Source organism: Lipophrys pholis (assembly GCF_963383615.2).
Source record: "Lipophrys pholis genome assembly, chromosome: 18".
Classification (NCBI taxonomy): Eukaryota; Metazoa; Chordata; class Actinopteri; order Blenniiformes; family Blenniidae; genus Lipophrys; species Lipophrys pholis.
This window is the reverse complement of record NC_137646.1, coordinates 6,126,244-6,147,853: the sequence shown is the minus strand read 5'-3', so window position 1 is coordinate 6,147,853 and position 21,610 is coordinate 6,126,244. Positions and strand designations below refer to the sequence as shown.

The 21,610-nt window shown below is 41.6% G+C and overlaps 1 protein-coding gene across 1 annotated transcript; it reads right to left on the bottom strand.

Annotated features, from left to right (window-relative positions):
• Positions 1–11,460: 11,460 nt before the first annotated feature.
• On the bottom strand, positions 11,461–15,473 carry LOC308123664 (C-type mannose receptor 2-like). Its single transcript, XM_080486256.1, has 9 exons — positions 15,385–15,473; positions 15,182–15,224; positions 14,783–14,950; positions 13,999–14,223; positions 13,681–13,780; positions 13,347–13,582; positions 12,752–13,009; positions 12,241–12,320; positions 11,461–12,087 (listed from the first exon to the last, which is right to left on the bottom strand). The coding sequence occupies exons 1-9, from the start codon at positions 15,385–15,387 to the stop codon at positions 12,031–12,033; spliced, it is 1,170 nt and encodes a 389-aa protein (XP_080342382.1). The 5' UTR covers positions 15,388–15,473; the 3' UTR covers positions 11,461–12,030.
• Between the last annotated feature and the right edge of the window lie 6,137 nt (positions 15,474–21,610).

Here is a 21,610-nt window from a genome sequence, read left to right as displayed (position 1 = left end):
TGCAGGAGGCGCAGGAGGAGGCACAGGAGGAGGTGCAGGAGGAGGTGGAGGAGGATGCACAGGTGGAGGTGCAGGATGAGGTGGAGGAGCAGGCACAGGTGGAGGTGCAAGAGGAGGCACAGGAAGTGGTGCAGAAGGAGGTGTAAGACCTGTGCAGGAGGAGGTGCAGGAGGAGGTGCAGGAGGAGGTTCAGGATGAGGTTCAGGAGGAGGTTCAGGATGAGTTGTATTTTTGTTGTATTTGATCCCTTTGGGGAAGATCCTCCAAAGGTTCAGTGATGTTTCTTTCCATTTATTTGCTGATGATATCAGCGTTACTGCTCCTTTAAGCCGTCTGAGATCATGAAGCTAAACTCCTTGCTCCATTGTCTGGTGGAAATAAAACAATGACTCAGCGATAACTCTCTGCAGCTCAATGCAGACCAAACAGAAACACTGGTTATTGCCCCTGATGATTCAATCCCTGGGATTAAACAGTACCTGGGTGACTGAGGCCCGTCTGCTAAGCCAAGTCTTAGAACCTTGGGAGTTCTCTTTGACAAAGACCTGTCATTAGTGCAGCACTGGAAGCAGCTGACCAGGAACTGCTTCTTTCAACTCAGGAAAAGATCTAAACTTAGGAACATGGTCTCACGGAATGATTTGGAGCTTCTCATTCCTGCTTTTGTGTCTTCATGTTTAGACTATTGGAACCGTTTGTTTTCATGTCTGAACAAGAAGGAGCTCTCTCCACTGCAATTAGTGCAAAACTCTGCAGAGAGAATTCTGAGCCGTACTAATAGGAGGACTCACATGTCCCCGGTTCTAAAAGAACTTCATTGGCTGCCAGTGTCCTATAGGATCCAGTTTAAAGTTCTGGTCCTGGTCTTCAGAGCCTTGCATGGTCAGGCTCCTTCTTATATCAGTGATCTGATCCAGCCTTACACCCCTGAACGGCTCTGAGGTCTGTGGATCAGAACCTGCTGAAGGTTCCACGCTCTCATTTTCTCACTAGAGGTGACCGATCCTTCCAGGCTGTTGCTCCGAGGCTTTGGAAGGATCTTCTTCCCTCTTTGTGCTCAATTGACTCTGTTGACACCTTCAAGAGCAAACTTAAGACTCATCTATTTGTTCAGACTTTTAATTAACTCCCTTTGTGCTGCTAGGATTTTGTCTTGTCTTGGCCTTTTATATTCTGTGTTCTTTCTGATGTTTTTGAACTGTGTTGTGAAGTACTTTGTGGCTTTTTGTCTGTGAAAGGTGCTATATAAATAGGAGTTATTATATGATTATAGTGTGGGCGAGCGGTCCAAGGCTCTGGATTTAGGCTCCAGTCTCTCAAGAGGTGTCGGTTCAAATCCCACCACCGCCAGTTAAAAGGTTTTGGGTTCTTATACTTGCTTATGTAACAAGACGTCTTCTACATGATAACCACTACACTACAGAAACTCTGCAGGAGGTTAACAGGGTCGTGTGAAAACATTTGACTATAAGCAGCAACTCAATCCAGAAGAGACTAACAAGAACACAGCTCCTTGGACCGCTTGGTTTCCTCACTCAACTCATCTCACTCTGAGGGAAAAGTTGTTCTTGATGATAAAAAAGTTATTCTGAGAACATCAGTCCTCATCACTTTCTGCAGAGGAACAGAGAGTGAGCTACCAGCAGCTTCTCTCTGTGGAGGAGAACATCAGTCCTCAGATGGGACTCAAACCCACAACCCCTGGCTTAGAAGGGAGAGGGATCAACTTTAAATAACTTTTCAGATGATTTATCATTGAGACGGTTGTGTGTGTGTGTTCAATGACAGTTGGCTCTATTTGATGTTTCACATTGTGGATTTGCTGTGAGATTCTCTGCACTTTAACACTTTGACAACCAGCGCCCGCCGCCCATCGTCTCCTAGTTTGAACATTTCAAACAGAAAGACCAGGTGAAGAGTCGCAGCAGGGAACTGTGAGGGACGGACTTCAGCGTCAACGAGCAGTTCCTGAAGGAGATCCTGGACCGCCGCATCTGATCAGAAGATCATTGCTGAGGGATCCCGAGCCGTCCTCACAGTGGACAGGCTCTATGTCAACGGCCAGCTGTTCCAGGACCCCGCCGTCCCCCCCTGGCTCTACTGATGGTCCTCACAAACTGAGTATAACCACTCTTACTGTCACGATTCACACTCAGACTCAGGCGCGGACAGAGACACGGAACCAGGAATTCTCTCACGAGTATTTTAATTAATAAACGTGCAAGGGACTCAACCCAAATAAACAAGATAGGTGAGCTGTTACAAAAGGAATAGAAAGGAGACGGGGAACAAAAGGAGGGGAAGGGGTGACTGAACTACTCGGCAAGCACTCACCAACTAGGAAACTGCCAAACTAAACAAAATACTCCAAGAGGGAAAAAATCTGAACCAAAGTACAACACAGGAATTATACTACTATTAAAAGTAATGCTCAAAAGTACGTATTCAGGCCCAGCTAGAGACTGCGGGGAGCACACTGCCTGGTACGAAGCGGGGAGTTGTAGGTCGGCGGTGAGGAAGCAGGACGGAGGGCATGTGCTGCAGTCCGATGGAGGGTGAGCAGGGAGCCTTCCGTTGAGCTGTGTCAGTGAATGGAGTCACAAGCAGGGGCCTGGTGCCGCAGGGCTGGTCCCAAATGTCATTAGTTTACAGTCTGGCGCCGAGTCTTGATCTGAAGCCAGTTTTATGGGGAGCGAGGTGAATTGATTGTTGTAGCCACACCCTGCCTCAGGTGAGTGCACTCAGGTAATCAGACTGCCCTCCACACCTCACACAGCATGCAGCACACGCCCACCTAAGAAAAAGGAAAGGAGGGAGGGGGAAGGGAAAACGCTGGCACTAGGCAGAGCCAGAGGTGGAGGGCATGACACTTACACACACACATCACAGGTTTACTCAGGTTCAGGTAAGTATTTAACAGCAACATTAGTAAGCATCATAAACAACCTATATTAAAGCGAAGCTAATTAATATTACATCATTAATGATGTAACATGCATTTTATAATGATTAATAATATTAATGATGTAATTAATATGACATCATTAATATTACATCATTAATGTACACAATGTTTTGCAATATTGTTATAGTAATAATTATTTTAGACTTGCACTGTCAGCACTGGGATATAAAAAAGGGAAGAAAAAAGTCACTTGTTACGTCACCGCGAAATGTCCCCTCTGGGTTTGAGTTGGTTCTTTTTCTGTTTTTGGTTTCTCACTTTTTTTTCTATTTCTACACCCCCTCCTTTGTTTTAATAACAATACATTTCCACTGTTTTCACCACATTAAAAGCACCACATTACAATCCAACTGTCACCATATCACCCACTCTTATATTGGCAGATACACACTCCTGTTTGAACAGCCAGTCAGAATTAGGGATCCTAAAAACACACGCACACACATGCGGAAACACACATGCACATACACACACATGGACACGCACACACAGTCACCAAGTCAGCATTAACAAGTCAGGAATGTTCTGGCTTTGGCTGCAGCAGCAGTGTTGCTTTTAGCTGCTGGATGTGTTTTAATTCTTCATAATCTCAGAGATTAACTGCTCCTTCAGTAATCTGTAAACTGCTCTGCAGAGTTTCTCTGTGTGTGATTGGTCAGACGCTGCAAACTCCGCCCCTTTCATGTGAACAAGCACACGTAGGTCTGGGTTGAACCAGAGAGTTGATAACCTGCTTGGTAGTAACGGTGATCAGGATCAGTCAACCCAGGAAACAGAGAGATCCTGGATATGTTGATCAGGGTTCCTAGTACAGGCCACTGGTCAGATAAAGGTTAAAAAGTAAAGCAGAGTGGGAAACAAAGGATAGAAGGTCAATGACGTTCAGCCATGGCTGATGACACACATCAAGTGCGAATAGTGAAAGAGCTTTTTTTTTTTTTTTCAAATTAAAATGAAGAACAAAGTGATTCAGTATGAAGGAGTTGGTGACACGGTGAAGCTCCTATGGAGCTGATGGGGGTCAAAGATCATGCTCTGGACCCACAGTGGTGACCCTCTCAATTGTAGGACTTGTACCTGCAACCTTCAGATCCCAAGTTTTCTGTCCTTGAGGACACCACTGTCTGAAAACAGAGATCCGCCCAACATGGGGCTCAAACCCACGACCCTGAGATTAAGAGTCTCATGCTCTACCGACTGAGCTAGCCAGGCTACTTGTTCTGTGGTCATGGAAGGTTCACTGTAATATCCTACACATGAGACGACCACTGCTCACTGTGGCTGGCTCACATTGTAGAAACTCCATTGTTGTCAGTGTTTCTGCTGCTGTGGTGTAAAAGTAACACTTTTCTTCAACAGACAAGTTGTTGTCACTTGGAACCTTGTGATGTAAATGGGGTCCAAACCGACCCGTTAACATGAGACTGGGTTGTGAAAGCTCACACAGGAGGAGGGTGAAGAAAAAATCTATTGCATCAATTGGCCGGGAATCGAACCCTCCTGAGTGCCAGGAGAGAATTCTACCACTGAACCACCAATGCTTAAACTTCAGCTCATTCCAGCCAGGAAATGTGAAGCGTTCCACCTTCAGTGCTCCATGAACCCTTCCCCCACAGTTTGAGTGATTCTCACTGTCACTGAGTGAAACTGACCCAAACTGTGACCGGACACTTTTTGTCTCCTGCTGGAAAATAAAGGAGTGATTTGGAAGAACGTCTATCCTGAAATGACGTTTCTGATCTGAACCTGAGGGTTATCAGGAACCACACACAGAGAACCTTACACTCCCCTTTGAGGAATTGAACCCTGGTCTCCTCAAAAGACAATAAAGTGGGTTAATCCTGATGCAAAACTTTACTGAGTGATGTTGTTGTGGCCAAGAGGTTAAGGTGATGGACTATGAAGGAAAAACAGTCCTTAATGTGTTATTTTATTGATGAGGAAACAAGAGTGGAATTAATCACACAGTTTCACAGATATTTACCTTAAGCAGAATACATGGAATAAAACGAGATCTCGGGCTCAAGCACCAGTCTGTCCGGGAGGAGCAGGCTTCAAATGGTCAAGAGCCCAGAGTACAGGAAAACATTAGTTTATAAGCATTTCTTTCACTCCTCCCTGCACATATGGTGTGGAGATCACATGTTGTCTTTAGCGAAACTGGCTACGTCTCGTGTTCTCTCCCGAGAAGTTGTAGATATCACAATCGTACTTATCTTCTCACAAGCAGGATGTCACCTTGACATATGCTACCAACTGGTGTGTATGTAGTTGCATCCTCCCATATATGGTCATGTCATAAACAGTTCTGAGCTGAAATGAGACAAGCTGATTATACTGGTAGCAGTTATGATAGCTCATAACATATATTTCTTCCTTTAATCCCCCTTTTGACATCTGGTAAGACCTGATGTCAACACACCTTTAATAGCCGTAGCAAGAGAGCAATGAGAGGGGTTGGGAGGCGGGTAGGGAGATCTATCTTCACCGTCTCCCTGGGATGACGGCGGTAGCAAAGCAGCGCATCCTATAGTCTAGTGTGAACACCAAACCTGAGGGTAGAGTTTTCGCGCGGAAGAGAGGCATGTAATTCAATCACAAACACTTTTATTTATTATTCTTGTCGTTGGCAGCTTGGCACGCTACATGATGGGGAGGAGCACTCCTTCTCTCTCCCTTGGGTTGGAGGGGAGGTCTTTCACCTTTTCCCTCTTTCTTCGGAGTCGGGCGGGTCAGGGTAGACTACCTGACGGCCAGAGGTGACTCAGGGATTATTCTGCCCTGTGGTTGAGAGTCCCTGTTGGAATATCTTATGAAAGGTTATCACATTCATTGTACCAACATTCTTTCTCATCTGCTACGACTTGTATTTCTCTACTGTGGTCTATTATGGTAAGGAGGAATGTGGCCAGCAGATGGTGAAGTGCCCTGTAATAAGATAAGAGGACCCCTGTGATCTATTATGATAAGGAGAAATGTGGTCAGCAAATGGTGAAGTGCCCTGAAAGAAACACAGGAGGAACCCTAATAAAAGGAGAGGCAACGGCAGAGGTTTTTCAGAGCGGGTTGGAGATTTGTACCTGAAACATCTCTCTTCCATTCTCCTCATGAGTAAAACCAAATCTTAATTTGTGTGTTTTGTTCTGTCTTGCAGAATTAATAAATGTTCAGAGGTTGGACCTGACATTTAAATTGGTCCTTCGAGCCGGATGCCAACAACGCCTGAGGATTCCGACAGACGCGGAGATCAGCAGAAAGACCACGGCCGTGGCAGGCTCACTAGGTGAGACCTAAGCTCCTTTTCCGGGACTGATGTTCTCCCCACCTGTCGGAGTCCGACGGCTGACGGCATCCAGGAGCAAGACAGAACCGCACCAAGGGTAAGTTGGTTGTTTTTTTAAAAAAAGTAAAAAATAAATAAATAAATAAAAATAAAAAAAATAGAAAAGAAAGACTGGCTGACCTGAGAGGGTTGCAGCGCAGTAGTAAAACCCTATAATCCTGGGCACTTATAGGTAAAATTAAAAGAAAAGACACTGAGGTTAACGTTGTATAGGACGGCTGGGTCCGCGGTTCTTGTGTCTCCAAAAATCCAGCGCCAAAAGATAAAAAAAAGACACTGAGGTTAACGGGGCCTGGAAAATACTCGTTGTAATAGGGCGGCGGGGCCCGGGGTTGTTGTGTCTCCGAAAATCCAGCTCTAAAAGTGTGAATGATGATGAATGTCTGGATGTACTGAGAACCACTAGGTTTCGGGCATCATTTAAAGCAACAGGAAAGTAAGTAGTGGGCTGACGTGGATGCACAGGCAAGAATTCTCCACCTGAGAGGGTTGAAGCGAGAATTACCATGTTCAGTTACAGATTAACCACTACCCTGTTGAAGAAGTAATAAAGCGGAACCATAGACTACCCTATGTAGTACGGTCCATCCAAAAGTAATTGAAAATGGGACAGGGACGTTCAAAAAACCACGTGAAACATTAACATGTAAAGATTAGAAATTTGTTTAAAATCAGGATGCGGATCTGACAAAACATTTAGACATTTAGGATAACTAAACACGGGTTCAGCGGGAGCCTCAATACTCAGAAAATTAACCCGGCTGAGAGATTCGATAATAAAAGATACCAAGGGAAATAAAAAAATCAAAAAAAAATCAAAAAAAGGGAGGAAAAGAGAAGGAGAGAGAGAAACAAGCAAAACAAGATTTAATGCTAAATAAAAGAGAAGATGATCAAATAGGATATGTGAGGTCTAACATACTCAGAGCTAGGAGAATGAGACAAAGGCAGGAGCAGAGAGAGGAAGAGCAGGACAGTGAAGACAAAGAGGTAACTTCATCAATAAGCCCTAAAAACCCTGAAACACCAGCAGCTCCGCCACCATATCCAGACTCGCCCTCTGGGGGTGCAGTCCGCTCAATATATCCAGAATTAAAGACACCCCCAACAAGGTTTTCACCTCCTACAACCAGAAGCAAGACCAAAAACAAAAGTGACTGGAGTAAGAGCTAATATTCTTCAGATCCTCTGCAGAGTAGTAAACATGATGAGACTCAGCAGATGTGGATGGCAGTCACAGGAATAGATTGGCATAAGATAGCGGGAGATTGGAATCCTTTTGATGACAATGAAAACCCCCTGACTCACAACGCACAAGCTTTAGTACAGCGTGTAAACAATCTTCGAGACAGAGCTACAACTCAGTTTGCTCCAAAAGCAAACTATACAGTCATAGGGAGAACTAAACAGAGAGAGAATGAAACTTTCGAACAATACCAGATCAGGATGACCAACATTTTTAGGATCCACAGTGGGTTGCAAACAGACAATAACCAGCAGGGACCATATCAACAACAGCTAAAAAATGCTCTACATGCAGGGTCCCTAGACTCAATTAGATTTTGGGTGGATAAACACTATATAGAGATGGGGAATGCAACTCTAGAGCAATATATAACGCATGCGCTACACGCAGAAAAAGTCACAAAACAAAAGAAGAGTGCTCAAGTAGCAGAGAGACAGACAGCTGCAGGAACATATTATCAGGAAGATGACAGAGAGATAGGGGAAGTGTTTTACCAAGGGCCCCTCAGGGGAAAGTTCAGAGGAAGAGGCCGCAGGCCATTCAGAGGACAAAGAGGCAGATTCAGAGGACAACTAGAAAGTAGAGAAGATGGATGTTGGACTTGCGGAAAGCTAGGTCACATAGCTAGATACTGCACAAAGAGATCAAATCCAGGTGGAATGAAGGGACAGCAAGTATGACTAGACAGAGTAAATGAGAGGTGTGACAAAGTGATAGAAGAATTTGAAGAGGCACTGATAAGATGTCAACAGCAACATGGTTATCAACCTATTCCATTGTATGCAGGGGCAGAACATGAAGGAGATTTCTATGATGTCATGAGCGCAGAGAACATAAACACTGAGGTACAATTAAATTTTGAAGAAATAATGTATTCTGCTCACCAATTACCTGAGATAACGTTAATTTGTAATGGAAAACAAATTACTTTTCTCTGTGACACGGGGGCGTGTCGCACAACATTAAACGAGCCAGTACCCAGCCTTGTACAAACAAATGAAACAGCGTATGTAAGAACAGCTAATGGAGCCACAACTAAGATAAGACTTACAAAGCCTCTACAGATAGTGGATGACCATCCATCTGGTCTTTGGGCCCAGGCACCAGTCCTGTATTATCTAGATTGCCCTGTGAAGCTGCTGGGGCGTGACCTCTTGTCTAAACTTCAGTTGGGACTGATTACACTTATAGGAAGAAGGTCATAAAACAGCAAAAGTAAACTGCAGGGGTGTCGCCCAGAGGTCAAATATCTAGGTCACTGTCTCAGTGCAGGAGAAAGAACTATCCTAGAAAGCAGAAAACAGGCTTTGTTACAGGCTCCAAAACCAATTACTAAGAAACAGATGATGTCTTTCTTAGGAATGACCAACTACTGTAGAGCATGGATACCAAATTATGCTGAAGAAACAGCTGAACTTTCAAAATTGATGTACGAATCAGAGCTAAAAATGTCCAGCCCACACTAGCGGCACTGACAGCGTTAGCAAAGGAAATGCTTTCGCTGATAAAACAGCAAAAGATGCAGCAACAAAGAAAATTCTTGCTGCATCAATACAAAAATACGACCACTTAGATCAAGACTTACTTAGAACTATGCAAAAACAAAGTCCACCAACAGAACAAGATTATTGGAAAAAACAAGGCGCTAAACTAAAAGATAGCATCTAAATCCTACCAAAAAACCTATACAAATGGGCAGCAATATTAAGTCATGGCGTATCGCATGCCTCAACAGGGGGGATGGTAGGACAAATACAAGCAATATATACAACATATGGATTTAACTCTTATTCAAAAAACTTTTGTAGAGCATGTTTAACATGCGCTAAACATAATCCGCAAGGTAACCTCAGGCCAAAACGTGGTAAATTTCCAGAGCCAGAATATCCATTCCAAGTAATCCACATGGACTACATTGAATTAAACAACAGTGAAGGATATGAATACTGCCTAGTGATAATTGACGCATTCACTAAGTGGATAGAGTTATTTCCGACAAGGACACCAGATTCCTTGACAGTAGCCAAAGCATTATGTAAAGACATAATACCTAGATATGGAATTCCAGAGATAATCAGAAGCGATAATGCTGGACATTTTGTAAATGCAGTGATTAAAAATATAGGAACTATAGCGAATGAATGGAACAATAAAAAAATAGATAAAAAAATTATTGGGAACCAGATGAGGAAGCTAATTTAGCAGACTATATGAGGAAAATAGCTGAAAGACCCTCGTGGATACATCTGTCCCACGGTAAAAAGATCATTGGTGCAGAGTGAGCTGAAGTCTGATAACAGGGTGGACTCAGACGAGTAGAGTTTGGGTAGGCCCGAAAGTCAGCAGAAGTTGTTTCAAGCCACAACGTTTGATTAGAGGACAAGACTCTGCAGCAATGATATTTACTCTCACTAGCCTGGATTCTCATAATGTACATTCCAGAGACCAAAGTAGTTAGAACTAAATCTAGCAACCTAATGGTGGCAAAGTACTGATCCTGAGAATAACTATCAAACTAATGCATGGTACCGCTTTTCTGAATTCACAGTGAGAGGGACTAATCGGACTGATTGTTATGTGTGTAACCAAAATACCTGTGTCAACAGCCAACCCCACGGTCGTAGTTGTACGCCCGTGAATGTCACTGACAGCTCCTTTGTGGTGTATGCAGAGAAAGCGCCGCCCCACTCCCCTAAACGGAGGAGGAGGAGCCTTGAACTCCACGACCATGACGCAGTATCGGGCTTGGATGTCCCTGCTGAGTTTAAGGTTTGGAGTACAGGCCAGAAGATCACCTTGTCGTTGTACCCGTGGGTGAGAGTGGGGTAAACTGCTGCTGCGTTTTGAAACACAACACTGGCGAAAGGCGCTGTTCATAAATGCCACCACAAGTGCCTTGGAAGGCCTGTCACAGGAGGATGATTCACAGCTCCATCACCACTGCCATGTTGACGCTGACACACCAACCTGAGATGTCCAGGCCCAACAGAGATGAGGAGGAGGCTCTCCTCTCCGTGCCTGGTTTCTTTTTTAATGTTCTGATAACTATGACGTGATGCATGTCTAAGAACAATCATTCGAACATTCAACTCTTTGAGTGTAAATCTGTTTGTTTTCATAAACATGACCTTACAACTGACAATCTTACTGAAGAAGTTGTTAAGTGAATATGAGAATTTGTGCAAATGAGATGATAAACAGGAGGGTGATATTCTATACATTTTTTGTTATTATTATGTTTTAGGGTGCTTACTTGTAGACAAAATTGATACGTTTGTTTTGAGCTTTTCATCCTATAGGTGTTGTCTCCCATGTAACTGTTATGACGGTGCTACTTTCATTCATTGTTTCTAAAATTGATTTATGCGGTATTCATTCATGTGATAAACAGGAGGGAAATGTTGGAATAATCTTACGAAAGGTTATCACATTCATTGTACCAACATTCTTTCTCATCTGCTACGACTTGTATTTCTCTACTGTGGTCTATTATGATAAGGAGAAATGTGGTCTGCAAATGGTGAAGTGCCCTGAAAGAAACACAAGAGGAACCCTAATAAAAAGAGAGGAGGCGGCAGAGGTTTTTCAGAGTGGGTTGGAGATTTGTACCTGAAACATCTCTCTTCCATTCTCCTCATGAGTAAAACCAAATCTTAATTTGTGTGTTTTGTTCTGTCTTGCAGAATTAATAAATGTTCAGAGGTTGGACCTGACAATTAGCATTGGTAGTATTCCTCCACACTGACTCTGTGCACCGTTTGCAAGTTATCCCTGTGTATGTGTGGGTTTTCTCACATAGCCAGAGCAGTATAGTGAGAAAAGGTGGAGGCCAGAGTGAAAGACTGTCGAAGTTATTCTTTAGAAAATAAAGATCTTCAATGTGATTTACTACAGTGACACAAGTTTGGTTGGAAAACAACTATTTATTTATTTTAAATCAAGAACTGAAATGAAAGATGAAAGGATGAGACCAGTCACAGTCATGAAATTATGATCCCTGGTCAAATCTTCCCCTCACGTGCAGTACATACAAACCCCCAGCAGATGTCACTATAATCACGCTCAAGCGCTTGTCAATCGCTTTCAAGGAAGCTTTCTCAAATTTCACCACCACCAAGCAAAGGTGCAACAATCCACAGAACAAAATCAAAATGGCAAAGCAAAATCACAAATCCAAGAATCCACGAGACAAACAGACAACATCCCTGCATAATGTGGCCTTTTTTAACTTGTGTGAACAATATAGAGAGTCAGGACGAGAGGACAGACCTGAGCAATAATATGGAAATGATTTAACGATGACAGAAAAGTGGAAATAGCTTCATCAAAACTCATCCCTGCCACTCTTGCAGTGACATTAATTACACAAAGTGATGCTATGCATTTATTATATATCATATAATTGTCTTGGAAAGTGACTTTGAATGTAAAAGGTTGAAATCCTTCCATGTGCGTCTCCAGTTGGATCCAGTAGTTTCAAGTAATAGACTTATTCCTCACAGACTGGGGTGGCAGGCCGTACTTCTCGATGAGCTGAATTGAAGAAAAAAAAAAGGAAAAAACAACAACAACACACACACAGAAAATATGTCCATATTAGGAATGTAATTATTTTTTTTTTTTTCAAAAGAATAATTAAAGATAAATAATAGTTTATTCTAAAATGTTCACTGATATTAGTCCCACCTGGTCCAAAAGAGCCTCCTTTTCATGTTGTGATAGTTCACCACTTGAACTGAAACTGACTTTGAACCTATAGACATAATCTGTTGACAGAAAAACAGAGAAGCTCACAAAACAAAACCCAACGCGTTCACATTGTGCCTAGATAAAACACATGAGGTTGCACTTTGTAGGTGTATGGTTTGAGGTATTCCTGTGATCAGGAGCCGATGAAAAGATTCTGGAAAAGAAAAATCTCAATTACAAAGAAAGAAAAGCATACTTACAGGGTCCCTCTGTTGTAAGAAGTGTCAAGCAGTCAGGTTTACATGGAATGAAGTAAACGGAAAGACGGCATTCATTATACTTAGAAATTCTGTATGTACATTTAACAGTAACTTAACTTTAACATGTGTTGCTTGACTGTATAACTCAGGGATGAGGGAAGAAAAACAACAAAAAAACAGTTTTTCCACTAAAGTATTTTGTTTTTCTATCGTTCATCTGTTTGATGACACGAGTCAAGACGTCTTACCAGTGACTGCATTAATGCTGACTCCGCCGCTTCTGACGCTCCCAAACACAGAGAAGACAGTGAATGTGTACTCAGTTGCAGCAGAGAGAGATGAGACTGTGTGAGTTACTGGTCCGTCTCCATCTGGTGCTCTGATGTTTGTCTCGGTACCATTAAACTGGAGGATGAAGCTGATGTTGTTGTTCACTTTGTTCCACTGCAGAGTGACGCTGGTCTGATTTTGTCCTGTTGACCTGAAGTCTTCTACATGAGCTGGAGCTGAGAACCACAGAACAACTTACTTACTATCAGTGGCAGAAGTGAAACAGAATGACCAAACATGTTTGTATCTTGTGTTTATAGAAGCACCAATTTAACACAACATACATATAAACTATTGTTGCATAGCAGGTTTATGTAAATCGTTCAAACATTTGCATTGTAATCCAGTGACGTGCCGAGAGATGAGTCACTGATTCTTTCAAATATTTGTAAATGGAGTTTATGAAAACAATGTTTTTGCAATAAGAATTTGCGAGGATGGAATAAGTCTTATTGTGGGATCTCAACGCCACAAGCATGCAGTATTTAGTAGTAAAAATAACATATATATTACTTGCTGTGTAACAGACAAAAGGCCGTTGGATGGAGCAGCCTTCATCTGACCACAGTCCTGACTCCAATGATGTAGCGACGCACGTCTCGCCTGAAGTGTCGGGCTGGTTGTTCTCCCAGTTTCGATATAGAGAGTCACTCCCATCAGACCAAACTTTTCGCCGATACAGACCAATCCACACATTGTTGTCACCTGCAACTCTCTTGACCATTTCATGTTCGGGCTCGTTTCGTATGCTGTGGAGGGAAGAGTAGCAGATCTGCATCGTACTGTATGTAAAACAAATTCACAGATTCATGGATGGAATGAACAAATTAGTGAGTTCATACGGTACCTGGCCAGATCGACATAGTTCTCTCTGCAGAACCTCTGAGCTTCTGTCCAAGTGCTTAATGTTTCAATCCTAACAAAGGTTGCTTTTCCATTCAATGTACCTGGAAATATAGACACTTTTTTTTCTTTAATAAACAAAGAATGAGTTCTTCTACTATTTGCTGTGAATCAAAATAAAAGAAAAAGCTGAATATTTGACAGTAGTTTCTAAGGCAGTGACTTATTCAACACATTTACACACAGCCTGAAGTATTGACATTTCTGGAAGCTCTTGTCGAAAAGTAATGCTTTTAAAATGTTACTCTTCAAAAAAACTCACCATTGAAGCACACAGACCGACGATTGTAACTGCAAGACCCGTCATTCCATTTGCCATTGTATGAACTCCAAAGTACTCCACAGTTTTCTCTTCCATCCAAATTGTTCGGCTCACCACTGTACCAATTTCTATACGTCGCCTCTCCCTCGCCATAGAAGCTGCTGTCATTTAAGGACCACATCCAGCTGTTTTGCAAGTCATCATGAAGACCAATCCAGGCTTTTCCTGCTCAAATAAAAGATGTTGATTCGGTCAAAAACAAGACAATTGAAACTTGCCATTGTGGATTATTCTGTGTGTGTTGGAGCCATTTGAGACTATAAATGTTCTTTGTCAAATTGGTGCAAACTTAAGTGATGATAAGAAATACTATTTAAAGTTTTCCTATTATTGTTTGTTTTTTAGTTATTTTGATCATTAGAAATGTGTGGATCTCTCCTCCTCCTCGTCAGGCCTTCCTCCTTAGAATCAGGAGGAGGGGAAGCTGTGAGTGTGGAAGGAGGAGGGAGTGATGGTTTTTCTACCGCAGGCACACAAGCCTGTACAAACTAGAATTTATATTAAGTATTTGTATTATTTAAGAAAGTAAACCACTGAGAATATTTTTTGTTTGTTTAAATAAATAGTACATCTTTATTGTGAAACCTGGAAAATCTCTCTGCGAGTGTTTTTTACTTTCTGCGAGTGGAAAATCTCCTCAATGTGCAACTCTAAATTTAGATGTTTGGGACGAAAGACGCCACAACAGTGTGTGTCAAATACGGTGCAAGTATTCAGGACTCACCAGTATCGCTCGAAGTTGTGTTTCCAACTGCATCAACGTCAGCTGCACTTTGAATCGTGGCCAGATCAGTGAAGTCATCCCTGCACACACGCTGAGCGTTTGTCCAGCTCAGAGGAGTATTTACAAAGTTGTAGTGAGTTTGGCCAAAACCTACATTGGTGATCACTCCTAAAGCAAACCAGAATATACAATTTATTAATCAAAAGTATGCTCCGTTTGATTTGCTCTTCATCTGTCACTATTTTCCTGTTTGGATGTTTTTCTTTCCATCCCCTTTGCTTCCTGTTTTCTCCTGAAACACACCAATCTTCCTCAGGGCACTTGTCATCCTAACAAGGTGCAGCAACACTTTAGAAACATGAGCTACAGATGTAATTGCCTTTTTAAAATTGCACCAACCTGTGAGAACAAAAAGCACCAGTCCCCTCTCCATGAGGTAAACCTTTGAAAAGATGCAAAAATAAAGTATTCTTTCATTTTAAAGCTTAATTCCTGATCACATTATTCATGTACACGCCACATCTGATATGGAACATTAGGAAACGTGTCATAAAATAATTCATATTAATCTAAAAATAACCTTTAAAATATACTGGACTCACCATTGTCTCTGTAACCTCCGGAGCTCTTGGGAACACCGACAGTGACTAAAGGCTGGTTTGGCTCCTATCAGTTTTCAGCAGCTGTGACTGAACAAAGTGTCGCTCTGCTGCTATATATTCTGTGTTTTTTCTTCTTCCTCATGTGTCTGTGTGCTGGGCGGAGTCAACAAGACCTGCACTGGAGCTGAGCTGCACACCTGAGAGTATGTAAATAAGTAAGTACGTAACTAAGTACGTAAGTAAGTAAGTAAATTTTATTTCTTTAGCGCTTTTCACAGACACGGAGTCACAAAGTGCTTCACAGTAAAAACAAATAAAAACAGAAAAGAGAAAAAAACATCTTAAAAACACAACAAATGTCGACAGTCGGCAGCGTGGGTCGATTAGACTAGAATGTTTTGGCAAACAAATGTGTTTTTAGGCACTTTTTAAAGATGTCCGCTGAGTCCAGGGAGCTCAGGTCAAGTGGGAGTTCATTCCAAAGTCGGGGTGCGGCAGCTTTGAATGATGGGTCTCCCCGGGTTTTAAAGCAAGTACATGGAACTTTTATTAGGTTCTGCCCAGACGATCTCGAGGTCCGAGTCGAGCTGTAGGGCTTTATGAGGTCAGCAATGTAAGGAGGAGCTGTAGGGCTCAAAAAGTTAGCACCAAGATTTTATATTGAACACGAGACTCAACAGGGAGCCAGTGAAGAGATCTTAACACAGGGGGGGATGGGCCCTCCTGTTGGTGCTGGTCAGAAGTCTGGCGGCTGAGTTCTGGACTAACTGTAACCGAGCCAGCTCTTTTTTGTTGAGTCATGTAAAGAGGCATCATAGGCCTCGTTTCCACTGCACGGTACCGCACGGTACGGTAAACAGCGTACCCACACCCAACTCTGTTGCTCCGTCCCACCGCAGAGAGTCGGGGTTGTGAACGGCTGCATGATGACGCAGGTATGTGACATCATCACGTGACAGTAAACACTGCGGGACCAGCCACAACAAACACATTTGTTCCGTTGCAGCTGAGACGTCTGAGTAAAGGCCCCTGCATACTCCTATTAGAACCCATAAGAACTGAAGAAAAGCTGGTCGATGTGCCAACGTTTGTTGTTGTTGTTGTTCGGCAAGATGCTGGAGCGGCGAACTTTCTTCTTGTTCTTATAGAGCAGGGGCGGCCAAACAGTCAGAGACAAAGAGCCACAAGAATTACGTTGGTAGTACAAAGAACTACATTATACACATGTGGGATCACAATCAAACTCCCACAACTTCCTGAAAACAGCATCTTACCAGTGACTGCATTAATGCTGACTCCGCTGCTTGTGACGCTCCCAAACCCAGAGAAGACAGTGAATGTGTCCTCAGTTGCAGCAGAGAGACATGAGACTGTGTGAGTTACTGGTCCGTCTCCATCTGGTGCTCTGATGTTTGTCTCGGTACCATTAAACTGGAGGATGAAGCTGATGTTGTTGTTCACTTTGTTCCACTGCAGAGTGACGCTGGTCTCACTTTGTCCTGAAGTCTTCTACATGAGCTGGAGCTGAGAACCACAGAACAACTTACTTACTATCAAAGGCAGAAATGACACTGAAGGACCAAATGTGATGGACAAAATCATGCAGCTATCTATTACCTTATGACATTATTGTTTTTAATGGGGTGTTGACGTATAACATCAGTAAAAGATATCCACTGGTGTAATCCAGTATTGTATGGTGAGTTTTATATCAGATGAGCCACTCACTCCTTCATAGCCAAATTTACAAAAATATGAACCCAGTACGAGAAATTCAATTTGCCATTCAGTTCCCGGCTATCACACTAACCACTGAATGGATTTCATTTCTCATATCAGAGTTCTGCACACATGCACGCATAATAAAGGTACGTATTTCACCAAAGTACATAGTTCAATGTGTTTCAGCTCGGACTTTACTTTTTGTTCCCCAACAAGTTTTTTTTTGTTTTTTATTCTCGGGACCCGCTTTGCTCCATGCTGGTGTACTGAGCCAGGCACCAGAAGACTGTTAGATACAACAAAACACTTCACTTGTACCTGCTTAATTACACATCACACACAGTCTCACCAGTTTTCATTTGCTCTTCATCTGTCACTATTGTCCTCTTTGGATGTTTTTCTTTCAATCCCCTTTGCTCCCTGTTTTCTCCTGAAACAAACCAATCCTCCTCAGGGGCCTTGTCATCCTAACAAGGTGCAGCAACACTTTATAAACACATCAAGAAGAAAACATGAAGAATAACAACAGTTTTTCAACATATAAAAGGAAAAATCATATTTATTTCTCATGTGGATCGAATGTTCTATTGTCCTTTTTCCTTCTGTATTATATAATTTTTTTCTAACTAAGAAACATTTTCAAATTGATTTTTATTTTGAAGGAGCTCAGTGGTATGTGAGTACTGCAGTGTGTACTCCATATAAATTCATGTTCTGTGTTCCTCGATGCTTGAGTTGCAAACATCATAGGTCTTGTTCTAACGTGTGAAATTCTGTTAGTTAAATCACATCACAAAGCAGGAATACAGGTACTAAGTTGATATATTCTTTTCATTTAGCCCAGGGTCAATAACCTGAGAAGATGACTATAGACTTCTACACAGAGTATTATGAACTTTGTACTATGTGATTACAAAACACCTTCACCAACAGCAGGTTCCTCATTATTTCTGCTTATTTGCATCTTTTGATGCAAAATGTCATGTCGTGCCATCAGTCAAACAAATGTCTCTCATGTCCACACACTGTTAGTATCACAGATCAGATCATTTCCTCAACTCTCATTTGAATAACTAGGGAATATTTCCTGTTTGCCGTGTAGGTATATTCTACAAGCTTTTCATTGTGTAACGTCTCCACCATTGATGAGGCTTTTGTGTTCTATGTTTCTGTAGCTCTCACTTCTACAAGCTGCTCATAGACAAAGTTTATCACATTAACTAACAATATTTCTGTCAGATTGACTGGATTCTTCAACCCTTGAGGAGAACAAACACACACATAAACGTATTCAGTCGGTCCTATGCTGTACGGTAGAAGGTGAAACAATAGTTCAACTGCAGTTAGTGAGCCGTAAATTCATTGTAGTCTAGCGAGGCTAAAACAGATTATTGCCTCTGATTATACAAATTAAATATATAAGTTGTTGGTGACAAGTATTCCTAAAAGACTGGGACACTGCCCTTTCTGAAATGTTAATTTGAGCTTTAACCTAAAACTAAACCTTTAGGTACGATCAAACACATGGCAATCCTTCGCTCAGGTATTTCACTTAAACACAGGCTCATCATGAGGTGGAGATGGAATTGCATTTTTGCAATCGTTCATTTTAAAGCTTAATTCCTGATCAGGTTATTCATCTAAATGGAACATTAGGAAAAGTGTCAGTAAGAATAATTCCCTTTAGAATATACTGGACTCACCACTGTCTCTGTAACCTCCGGAGCTCTTGGGAACACCGACAGTGGCTAAAGGCTGGTTTGGCTCATATCAGTTTTCAGCAGCTGTGACTGAACAACATGGTAACAAATAGTTGAACAAACCACACGCAAACAAAAAAGCTGGCAAAGACCACGGAGCAGGACTGAGGAACCGACAGCAAAAAGTGACAATGTGACCTGTTTATTTTTTTTCTTTCTTTTACAGTGTTTTGACTGAATGGTACGGAAACATGAGCTGGGGAATGGGGACGCTTTCCTGTGTGTTTATCCTGATGATTCCATAACCACAAGTGGCCTTCAGATGACACGGGGATTCTCACTGTCTTACCTTTGAGTTTGTTCTCTGGCAATGTAACTAACAAAATGGAATCATCTGATCCTTTCTAGTTGCAATTATTCCCGTCAGGTAATACATTTTATGTTTTCATTTTATTCATTTCATTTTGAATTGCTTAACATATTAAGATTTTAATTCATAAAATTGAAATTCATGAATGAAACTTTGACATGTTGCTGCAACATTGTGTTTAACTATTGTGTACAAATAAATACAGTTTTCATTTGAATTTGCTTGTGTTTCCTGATGGCTTCATGAGCATTCAACACAGAAGTACACGCTACTTTGAGCTGTGTGTGTGCCTATATTATATTCAGACTGTTGTGTCAACGTTTCTTTTGTTATTTCCCCTCACAGTACCAAAAACATACATTTTAGGCGAATTGGTGACTGTGAATATGTGTGTGTATATATGTGTGATTGACTGTCTGTGTCCAGACTGGTAACCTGTTCAAGTTATACAGTAGTGCCCTCACCCAAAGTCAGCTGTGATCGGCCCTGTAGCCAATGAAGACCATGGATGTAAAGTCTAATAATAAATAATTGATGATCATATTCAGATGTACGTCGTGTGTTTCTGACACTAATGTCTGACAACTGTAAGTAAAGATACTTCTGAATCACACTAATCCGTTAATTGTTGCTTTCATCTTAAACGGCTGAATGTTGAAACCAATGTAACGTCAAGTAAACCGAGAAGAAATAAATATCCTGAGAATGGGAATCAATGCAAAGGGTCAGTGGGAATAAACAAAATGGAAGAAAAATGTAACATTATTTTAACTCTGCCGGTATTATTGGTTTTTATTGTGTTGTGTTTGGTGTCAGTTACTATCATTTATACATTTAATACAGCACCTGCAATGCAAACCCGGATCACCGTAACTGAATTCAAGTAAAAAAGAATGCTAAAAAGAACATTTTAGTGACAAAAGATGGATTAAAAAACTGATTTGAAATCAAAGTGACATAGGTTTTCTTCTATGAAGATATGAGGTTGACCTATTGAGAGCAAGAAGTCAGACAAGGTGTAATTAAATGTAACTCCAGCAAGGGGCGCTCTGAAATAGGTAACACACACATACACACACACACACACACACACACACACGCTTCCATTGTGCTTGTGCAGACTTGACTCAGATGCTGCGTTCAATGCGATGGGAAATGTGAATAATGTGAAAAGACAATGGAAAGGTAAAAGCCACTTGCAAAAATTTCACCATAAAACAAATAAAAACAAACATTACAATACCTGTTTAGTTTTTTTTCCCCACAAACCTTAAAATAAATGTACCAAAACATTGTCAGTACTGAATTGGTTTTTATGCGATACATTGTGAATTGCCTCTGGAATAAAAACAGTAATTGCATACTGAATTGCATGTGAACAAAAGCAAAGGAAACAGACGACTTCATATATACTTGTGTTTTTATCTTAGCATTTTTTTAATGTATATTTAGTAGTGCTGTCAATCAATTAAAAACATTGCATTGTTTTTCTACTTAAGACTGAAACTTGTAATGGATATTTATTCAGGGAAAACCATGAAATTAATGTCGACTCAACAAACAATATTAGACTATATTTAAATCCAAAGACTATCTTTATAACGTCCTTTTAGCCAGACTTATGTTAGATGTTTATTAATTTATGTTTTACCGGGTTTTGTTAAAGTCCACCAATTTGAGTATTTCTAGAAACAAAGTTGTGAACTGATTACATGAACAAAGTGGCACTGCACTCACACGCCAGAGAAAGAGGAGAAATTAATATTTTACCTGCAAGTATTTCCTTCAGTTTTAGCAGTTTGGTGGCTGCTGGATCAATACTTGCGAGGCTCTGAACGCTGCTCGAACATCACGTCACTCGTGTTTGCTCCGCCCCTCCTTTTCCTGTTTCCGGTTTGATGTCACGTGATTACGTGATTTTTTTTTATTAAACTTTAACAAACATTCCAGGCAATGATAATAACTCTGATAATACTGTAAGTGGCCACTTACAGTATTGTTTTTCCTTTGTTGTCATTCATGTTCTGGGGTTCACCCCGCCGACAATTCATGTTTCCGGGATGTAACTTGCCTACAAATTGTGACGTCACACGCGGGTTTTGACAGTTGACGCACACCGAAACTGACGGGCCTTGACAAGGAGCGACTGCTATAAAAACATAATCGGTATGTAATCCCAAAAGATGTCACAGAAACTAGTTAAATTATACTGTGACATACATGTGTTGCCCTGTGTTTTTGCATAAGGCAAACTCTGTTGGAGTATTGGAATCACTGAGGAAATGAGGACCGGTGTTTTGAGCCCTTGGTAGGCGAAGCGAGGTGTGTACAATGACAGCGTGTCTTTTTGTTTGTTATTATGAGTTGGGCACTGTGTATTATGTGTGTCAGAGTGTCGGAGAGGGAAGGAGACAGATTTGTAGGAGACCACAGT